The sequence below is a fragment of the Chamaea fasciata genome, unplaced genomic scaffold (genome assembly GCF_029207755.1).
Source record: "Chamaea fasciata isolate MVZ Bird 193981 ecotype frontalis unplaced genomic scaffold, bChaFas1.0.hap1 SCAF_22, whole genome shotgun sequence".
Classification (NCBI taxonomy): Eukaryota; Metazoa; Chordata; class Aves; order Passeriformes; family Sylviidae; genus Chamaea; species Chamaea fasciata.
Genome location: NW_027094107.1, coordinates 6724001 through 6733828, shown reverse-complemented (window position 1 = coordinate 6733828; position 9828 = coordinate 6724001). Strand labels below are relative to the sequence as shown.

Sequence of the window (9828 nt, the reverse complement as noted above, 5' to 3'; positions counted from 1 at the left end):
AACAGCTTATTAAACAGCCAGTCTAATGGGAGAATGGTACATGCTGCTCAAGAAGAATCAAAACATGAAACTGGAAAAGCAACAAAAACAACATGTAACTCCCAAGCCAGCACAAAAGTTGAAATACTTACATGAAAATTTACGTAGCTAACTCCAAAGCATGTAAGTCACCATACATTCTACTTTCCCCCCAAAAAAAAGCTTTCCACTGTTGCCTCGGAAGTGCAACACTCTCGTGCCTCTGTGGTTGAGACAATGATTGTGGCTGAAGAGAGGAAGAAGTAAAAGAGGTACTATGCTAAGGCATCCCAAAGCATTTAAAAGAGACACAAAAATCAAGTGTATATTTTAGGACCTAAAAGACACCTGGAATAGCATAGGCATTTCATACAGGGTTTTTAAAAAAATACTTTTAGATAATACTTATACTGTACACAACAGGACTTTTAAACAATATATTACACTGCTAAAAATGTTCATATAAATACTATACAGGCAAGCGTGCAACCAACCTGTTAGGAAGGTTCACAAAGTAGACAACCACATATTTCTGGAAAAGCACTCAGATTATCTTCAAGGTTTCTGATTTGTGTAATCCAAGCCACTGATTCAGCAAAACCTATTTTAAAGGAATTGGGACAAGGCATGAGATGAAATACATCTGTCTGCTGATGACCAGTTCAAGTTTAATATGATACTGTCATCTTAATCTGGCATATCAATGTTTAGCTTGGGAGGTGGAATCACGTATTTCCCAGGACTCTGTGTAATGACCACTCCAGTCTTTTTTCGAAACATTGGTGCAATTTTTGGTGGTTCAGGCAGTGGCGTTTCTTCTGTCTCCTCATTATCTTCATGGTGAAGATCATAGGAGATGTTTCCGTATTCTCGCAAAAATGGGAAGATTTCAAGCAGGAACTGGCAAAAGTCTTTGCGAATTCCAAACCACCCTAAAAGAAACCAAATCATTTTGCATTATTAACAAAAGGAACACTTAAAATTAAGTAGACAGACTATTTAAGGTCTCTTGATTGTTTGCATATGAATGAGATTTGTTAATGCTGCTTCTCAGTGTTTCTTACACCTACCATGACATTACAATTCAGGTTATATACACACAGACAGCCTGGACAAGCATTTGCACAGTTAGTTCCCTGTGTGCACGTGCACGCCTGTCTGTATATCCACGTGCATAAATTACAGCTGCACTAGAACCCAGCAAGAATCCATTTTGTTTCACACATTACACAGTGTCAGGTCACATCAGTACACAAAAGACTTTGCACCTCAACTAAAGTAAACAGTGCCACAGGGGACACTAAGCACTGAAACCTTACTACGACTGCCTGAAAACAGTAGTAACAGAAAAGCCCTTTTTGAAAATAAAAATCTTAATGAAATACATTGATTTTTAATCTGTTTCCAGGATTGTGAAATACTTACAGTGATTGCCTCCTTTTTGTCCAAATGTTGTTGCCATTAATGTTATCAGTGAAAGCCAGAGAGGAACAAATATGGGTATGAAAGAAAAAGAATTATGCCCATCCAGTCTGTGTACTAGCAAGATCTAAATGGCAAAAAAAATTACACAATGTCAGTTCAACTGCAGTACTCACTTTCAAACTGCTTAAAGCATAGACTGATCTGAAATCTTTAACTTCACACATTGGTGAGGAAAAAAACAGCCCTCAGAAGCATGCAGTTATAGTTCCAATGTGAAGCAGATTTTACTCTTTAAAGGAACTTTAAGAAACTTTAAGGAACTTTAAGGAACTTTAAAGGAACATAGAATTCTCGTTCATGTTTCATATTTTCTGTTAATATTTTATTCCAAAATAAAGAGCAGCATGCTTATTTCAGTAAGTTCAAAAATCATGAAAAAAAACCGAGACACATCAAACTCCTGATGGCTTTTCCTACCTCAAAGGTGAGCAGTGGGACCACAATTGTCATCCAGCTGACAGCCATGGTGATGTGTGTCCTCCTCTGCTCAGCGATCACGTCCATGGAGCGCAGGAACAGCACAGACCACACGATGTAATACAGCACCACCAGGCACAGGAAGGACATCAAGATCCACAGGGGAACACAGACAACCTGGAAGAAAGACACATTTGATTTGTTTCACTTGTGGTTTTGGGTTTTTTTAAATAAAGTGAGTCTATGTATTAAGCCTAAACAAGTATCCTAAAGGCATGTGGGGGACAGGACATCTCACAGTTTTGACAGTGACTACTTGCACAGTAAGTGGATTTACATGCGTGGTAACAAATAAAAGCAGTTATTTACCACACTGTATTTACCAACACATTCTCTAACTCACCAATCATTTTCATGGCTTGTTCAGTGTTCCCACTGGGAACTTTGGGTGAGGATTTCTCTTTCAACTGCTGCTCAGAGATTAACGGCAGTTGATGGCACATTCCTCTCCCTCAGAGGAAGACCAGCCTCTGATTGCCATGACCACTGAATGAACAGCCAGACCTTCACTGAAGGGTAGCAAAAATGGGATCATGGATTGATCATGTAGTAGCTGTTCCCTAGAATAAATATCTCTATGAAATTCAGCATTTAAACAAAGAGAAGAAGAAAATACTAGTTACATACAAGCCAGGGCCATCTGATGATCTCATCTAGTCTGAGTGCAATAAATATGAACTGTAGAATGTTGACGGAACACAGGATTTCCAGCTAGAAGAAGAAAAAAACATGAGTTAACACTTAGTATGATAAACTTATTTCCAGGATAACCAATGAGCCTGTCAAAGCATTTCTCTGACCCCATTCTCATCACTGAAACATGAAAATTCATTTGCATTTACATTTTCTATTACTAAATATCCCAAAATTTGTGTGGGTGTGATCCCAACCAAATCATGTAGAGTCAGCTGTTTTCAAGATCTTCCTGGCATTTAAAAAAAAAAAAAAAGGCACTTAGAGTTACTAGGGAAGTAAGAAAAGCCAAACTAATCAGAATAAAAAAAGCAAAGCCTCAGAAAACAACTGTACAGAAATACACGGAGTATTGGAATATGACATCCAAATTCAAATCACTGACTGTACAACAGAGATATTTTAAATGACACTGAAGACATGGGTTTTGTGGCACTAGAGAAAAGCAAAACTTCTCATTAAAAAAAAAGTTAGTGAAAGGTTTTCAGGAGTCCTGCTTGCCACTATGAGAAACAGCCCTTTATTGTATTCTTTTTTAAAGTCTGTGTCTAGCTTGAAAAGTGAGACAGTGAAACAGCATCACACTTGGCAAGATTCTATTTCCAAAGTTTATGGGCAGATCTACAATGGGCAGGATTTTCAGAGGCCACAGAATTATTATCTGAAAAGTCTGACTGAAGCTTTTGAATGCAAGTTAGAAACATTACTCATTTTAATAAAAACATCCAGTTATGTAAGGCCTCTTTTAAATGTAACATTTCTCTGAAAGCAGACACTACATGCTACTTTTCACTAACACATGATTGTGTAGACTGTGATCTGGGTAAATGCCTTTGAAAGTTACAGTACAGGGAGTCAAAAATCCAACAGGCACTTGCCAGCTTCAGGGATCACATCAAAGTCTCCACTGTTCAACTACAAATTACTTTAAAAAGTAGATTTAAAATAATTTTGTGCCACTGGCTTTCTTAAAAGAATAAACCACCAAACCCCCCTCCACTCAAGCCTAAGACCAAGCAACCAGAAAGCTGCAAGAGCAAAGAGAGAGAGAAAAATATAAAAATCAGAGGATCAATTGCTGTAAATAATTTTTAGAATCAAGTTAACATGAGATCTATATGGCAAGTGCACACATACTTGCAGTGGCTTACAACTTAATGAATTCAACATGCTTTAAATAAGTAGTGCTTTACTGACTATAAAATAGTGTAAGACATTAAAGGAAGCTTTTTCTGAGCCCACCATGATACAGAGACAAAAACCCCAGCATGTACTTACTGATCACCTAATCAGATGCAGAACAGGAATGAGCAGATAATGTATTTCAGATTAAATACTTATGAAAGTAATAATAGATTAACAACTGCTTTGATTACTCAAGTCAAAAATTGATGTCCTGGATTAAAGGCAGACCCCTCATGTTTCTAGCAAATGAAAGGGCAATAATGAAATCTTCACAGAATAAAAGGAAGAGAAATAGAACAGCACTAAGTGAAGATGACTAAGAGTAAGAAAAAAAAACCCCACTAATAAAAATGAGTTGAGACAGCTGTTGCCTTTTATGGATACCACTTTCTTCTGCCAGTACTTAGCAGCTGTGCAGTCATCTGTAAATCAATGGGCAATCAAGCATCATCCAGTAGATGGCAAGCACTTCCACACAAATTTTACTTTTAGCATTGGTTAGCTGGTAATAGAACTCTGCAAAATAAAATTCTATTGGCAAATGTTCCAAAATGAACTTAGGATGTCACTTTACCAGTCATCATAACAATCACTTGCCAAAAATGTTTCTCTCTAGTGAAAAACTCATCTTATGCTAATGTTAGAGAAATAGCCTCTTGAAATTAAAATACCTGAAAAAGTTGAGCCTCATTTAAAAATCTGATTTTTAACTGTCATGGGGTAGTTTGAGGACATAGCAAAACTAAAAACTCCTTAAAAAATCAATATGAACTCTTAATTCATTGCAAAATGTCACAATTGTGGGAGCACCTTGAGAATTCTTCCAAAGCCAATGGGAGATAGAGATAAGAGACAGAAAATAAAACCCTAATGTTACTGCCTACCATTCACATTCCCAAATTAAAGATTAAACACACAGATTGTGATATGAAGACATTTTCAGCCCTGATTATGTGGGGCTCTGGAAATTCAGTTCTGCCTGGAGACAGTGCTTGCAATCAGTGGAATTTTTTCCTGTTGTTTCCATGTAAGTGTCTGGTATTGATCTATACTGCAGAGTTCCTGGTGAGTTATTTTAACACCAACTAATAAAAGAAGCAGGTTCAAAACATGCTGCAATTTGGTAGCGGAAAAAACTAGAAGATACTTGTTGCTGTTAATGACACGGAAGAACTACACTCAGGCTGAGAGGTGAGCAGAGAAAGAGAGGAAGTTTATTATGATTTGGGGTTTAAACAGGATTTGGAATGTGATTAAGGATTGGCAGCTGAAAGGAACAATCTTTTGACCCCAGTGGTCAATTTTGAAGTTTATTACAGAGAGGAATACGAAAACAATCTACTCTGTTTATGTTAAATACGTGAGAAACTCCAGCCCAAGAATGTAAACAATCAGAAGGCTGAAAATCAAAGCGACAGATAGTAGAAAAAGTTACATTATTCCTGATGGTGATTTCACTCCCATTTGCAGGTGAGTGCAATTAATTGGTGAGTGCAATTAACTGGACTGATGCAGTCTCGTGTATTGTGCTTTCCTGAGAGACACAGTGCCACAGAATGGACCCCAAGCCCTGCAGAGCCAAGGCTTTTGTGCTCACCTCCAGGGACCTGTCGTGCCGGAATCCCCACACGCAGGCTGCCACCGAGACTGGAGACACAAAGAACAGGGGCATGAAGACCAGCAGCCAGAAATGGGTTCCTCTCTCAATCCTGTCACACACCAGCACTTCAAACATCAGCAGCAGCAGGTGGATGCCTACTGCAATCAACATAGCTTTGAACTCCACACAGGTTTCTCCTTCTGCTCTGAAGAGAGGATAAGGAAGAATTTATTTGCCTGGAAAAAAGGCACACTACCCAGCAAACATCCCAGGATATTTGCTTGAGCTTCAGATATTAACACTTCTTTTTAATAAACATACACATTATACCCATTAAACTCCACTCCTGATGACCTAATAGGATTTCTTGCCCATAAAGTTGCATGTTGGAAGTATTTTACTTAAAGGGTGCAGTGGGATTTTTACAATTTGAAAAATTTTTAAGGATTCCATAGCTGGGCAGATAAAACAGGATTTCTTTGCTAGTATATCAACAATGAGCTATCATGCAGGCTGTTAAGAAATAAGCTAAATTTAAAATGATCTGTTTGATTTCTGCACCAGCAGTCACTGAATCAACATCTTTCCTCAGAATTTCTTTATTTACCTAAGCCAGAGTATTGCAACAGATATTTTCTACTACTAAGAGTAAAACGTCTAAAATGAGAGCACACAGCTTCTCCCTACACCATTAGACCCTTACTAGAAGAGGCCAACAAGACCTGAACCACACAAAATGTGGGTGTATCAGGAGATCTGTGCACAGAAATTTAGTATTGACCACAGAAAAGACATTTATTGCACTTCATATAAGGTCATTTTTCTTTTGCCCTGGGATCTTCAAATTCACATTCTACTCAAATTACCAAAAAACCTCAACATTCCCTCTGTTTTGGCAAACAAACATCAGGAACTTACCGATACTGTGGGTTCCTGGCCCACACTCCTGTTCCCACCGAGGCACCAACAATCACCATTAACTTCCACAGCCATATTGGAGCAAACACAGCCCAGTAACTCCACTGGATTTTGTCATCCAGACGTAGAGAGAGCAACACAGAGAACAGCAGCAGGCAGGCATAAATAAGGAATTTGCTGTTGGATAAACAAAAAAAAAAAATCAGTCAGGAATCAAAGCAGGCAACTTCATGTTAACTTTGTACAGGACAACAAAATCAGTCACAGCTGGAATTTCACTGGGATACTTCCTAATAGAAAACATGACAAGTTTCTTTGCAAAGAATCAAATATCTCATCACAGATACAGCATATGCCATATTTTTCACTTATAAAACCAAGGCTTCAAGGAAACACATCAAAAGCATTTCAGTGAACGGACTGAGATAAATAGTTCCCTTCCACAAGGATCCAGCCAGGAGCTGTATTATCAGAGGCTCACAAATATACCAGCTGTACACGTTTTAAAAAAATGTGTTCTGTCATACAAATCAGCTTTGGATATTCAAATATGAGTTACATAATTTATGAAATTTTATCCACACCACTTTATTATGAATTGTAATAGGGCAAACTTCAGAGAATTTTTTTCTTAATATTCACATTCAGTTAAAAAAAAAAAAAAACAACCAGTATTATAGAAAAGAAAAACCCAACAGGTTACACTTTTAGCAAGGTTACCTATTACACCCTGAAGTTTCTCACTGGAATACTGAGGATGATGCTTACAAATTTAAAATAGCTACACGGATACAGTTTATAACACAGTCAATTTAAGAATGAAATTGACTAAACTTCTATGAGTAAACTAAAAACTATAAACCATGACTAAAATTTTATGAATAAACCTACCTGGAATACTTGAGCAGAGGCGCAGCAACTGCTTGTACCACCAAAAATCAGACAAAATAATTACACAGTAGGCTACTTCCTCAAAGGACAGGAAGGGAAAAGTCTCCCCCCCGCCCACCAGGAACTCCAGGACTGCTTTATAAAACACATAATTAGGTTTCAACACTGTTTCAGTGAAGTAATTGTATGTATTTTAAATCATGGATAACCTAAGGAACAGAATAATGCAGCAACAGGAATACAGAAAACCAGACTGATTGTGTCAGCATCTCCCTGAAACTACTTCGGGATAGGATGATATAAACGAGCCACGCTTCACAGCAGCAAAGAGATGTGCCAGCTCCTCGGCTCGCCATCCTTTTGTGGCATTTCAGTATTTGTGTCATTTGTTCTTTCCCTGGCTCCTCCGAAAAATACAGCGGTGAAATACCGCTGCTCCGCGGGTGTTCCAGGAGCACCAAAACACGAGGACACCTGCAAAAAGCGCAGCATTCACACCTGCAAAAAGCGCAACATTCACACCTGCAAAAAGTGCAGCATCCACACCTGCAAAAGTGCAGCATTTACACCTGCAAAAGTGCAGCATCCATACCTGCAAAAAGCGCAACATTCACACCTGCAAAAAGTGCAGCATCCACACCTGCAAAAGTGCAGCATCCACACCTGCAAAAAGCGCAACATTCACACCTGCAAAAGTGCAGCATTTACACCTGCAAAAGTGCAGCATCCACACCTGCAAAAAGCGCAACATTCACACCTGCAAAAGCGCAACATTCACACCTGCAAAAGTGCAACATTCACACCTGCAAAAGCGCAGCATCCACACCTGCAAAAGTGCAGCATTCGGCTTGCCCATTCATCGCCCGGCACCCAAACAAGCTGCACAAGCATCGCTCTGCAGTAACAAAACTTCACAAGCTTCTCAGACTTCCACTGTTACTTTTCCACTAATCCGGCCACACGTATTTCAGTTGTTTATTTCAGCCTCTGTAACAATGCGTTTCCCCGAGCTTTGGTGACCCTTTCTGTTTGTCTAAACAACTGACGGAACACCGCCTGCTCTCACTGGCATCATGTAAGGCTTTTTTCACGTGTAAGGTTTTTATAAGACTCACAGCATCTCAAGCCACCTTGCACAACTTCACTTGCAGGCCCTTGGTCTGTGGTCTTAAAACATCAGGTAAAATTTAACTCATTCTCTCAGTTTCTTTAAAAGCTCCATGTCCTTACTTGCTTGGAGAGGGAGCAGAAGCCCAGGCTGCAGGGACCACCACATTGTTAATTTTAAAAGGCTAATAATTTTTAGCCCAGGGTTGTTCACACCCGCGGAGCCTCCGCACCTCCAAGCACCAAAGCGGTGGAACATTCAAACAGCAGAAAGAGCCTGGGAACAATCTGAGCAAGTTGCGCTGTAACAAAGCAGATGATGGAAGCGGGGCTGGAAAGCAGATGTAGAGCGCTCGCGTTCCCAGCCCCGGAGAGCCCGCACCGACACCCGGGGAGCCGGGAAGGCTGGATTCCATGACGCCAGAGGTCTTTTCCACCCTGGCCGATTCAGTGATTCCGGGCAGGAAACCGGCCGGGAACGGCGTGTTCCCAACGCCGCCCGAGCTCGCGGTGCGGAAGGGCCACCCGAGGCCGCGCTCCGCTCCAGAGCTGGCGGCTCCCGCAGCCAGCGCCGCTCCCGCCCGGGCCGCCGGGCTAAGCCTGCCGGGCCGGCGCTGCCCGTACCGCGCTCACCTGGGGTTGAAGTCCTGGAAGAAGCCGCGCAGGTTCATCGCGGCCCCTCTACCAGGCGCTCATGGCGCGGCCCCGCCACCGCTCCAGGGCCTGCCCGGGCCTCGCCGCCGCCTCGCGCATGCGCGCGGCCCTGCCGGGAACCGAGCGGGCCGAGCGCTGCCGGGCTTCAAAACCGGGAGATGCGCATGCGCGCCGGGCCGGGAGAGGGCGCTGCCAGGAGATGAGTGGGGCGGGGACGGAGAGGCGGAGTTAGGAGGGGCGGGGCAACGATGGGCGGGGCTAACGTGGGGAGCGGGATAGGAGGGCGGGGCTAATGCGGGAGGGGCGGGGTTAATTTATTTAATGTACGAGGGGCGGGGCGGCCCCGCCCTGGCGTTTCGGCATCTCCAATTTTTTCCTCATTTCTGGCTCAAACCGTTCTTCTGCCAGTGGGAGGCCAGTCATGCGCGTCCTGCTGCTACATGGCCTCGTGAAGGGCCCTCTCCACCTCTCTCGGAGACCCTTAAGTACTGGAAGATGCTTTGAGATCTCCCTGGAGCCTCTCTTCTCCAGGCTGAGCAGAATCTGGATGATAGTTTCAGACTCTCTTGGCAACTCTGGGACATTTCAGTGTCTGGGCCCCGGGCATTTAGGGACAGCTCTTCAAGAAGTTTGTCTTAATACAGTATTCACTAAGAAATGTTTCAAGTACAAATTTGAAAAAAACCCAAACAAAACAACATAAGTACCTTCCTGGAGATAAAATACTGGGTACTAAAAATCTTTGCCCAAGCTAGAAAAGCCATAACAAGAATCAAGGTGGACTTAAGTGAAATAAATTG

General features: G+C 41.7%; 1 protein-coding gene across 1 annotated transcript; it reads right to left on the bottom strand.

The window, feature by feature from the left end:
• TMEM185A (transmembrane protein 185A) lies at positions 1-9175 on the bottom strand. Its single transcript, XM_066202487.1, has 7 exons — positions 9008-9175; positions 6377-6553; positions 5456-5663; positions 2608-2691; positions 1921-2097; positions 1444-1567; positions 1-950 (listed from the first exon to the last, which is right to left on the bottom strand). The coding sequence occupies exons 1-7, from the start codon at positions 9043-9045 to the stop codon at positions 706-708; spliced, it is 1053 nt and encodes a 350-aa protein (XP_066058584.1). The 5' UTR covers positions 9046-9175; the 3' UTR covers positions 1-705.
• Positions 9176-9828: the final 653 nt, after the last annotated feature.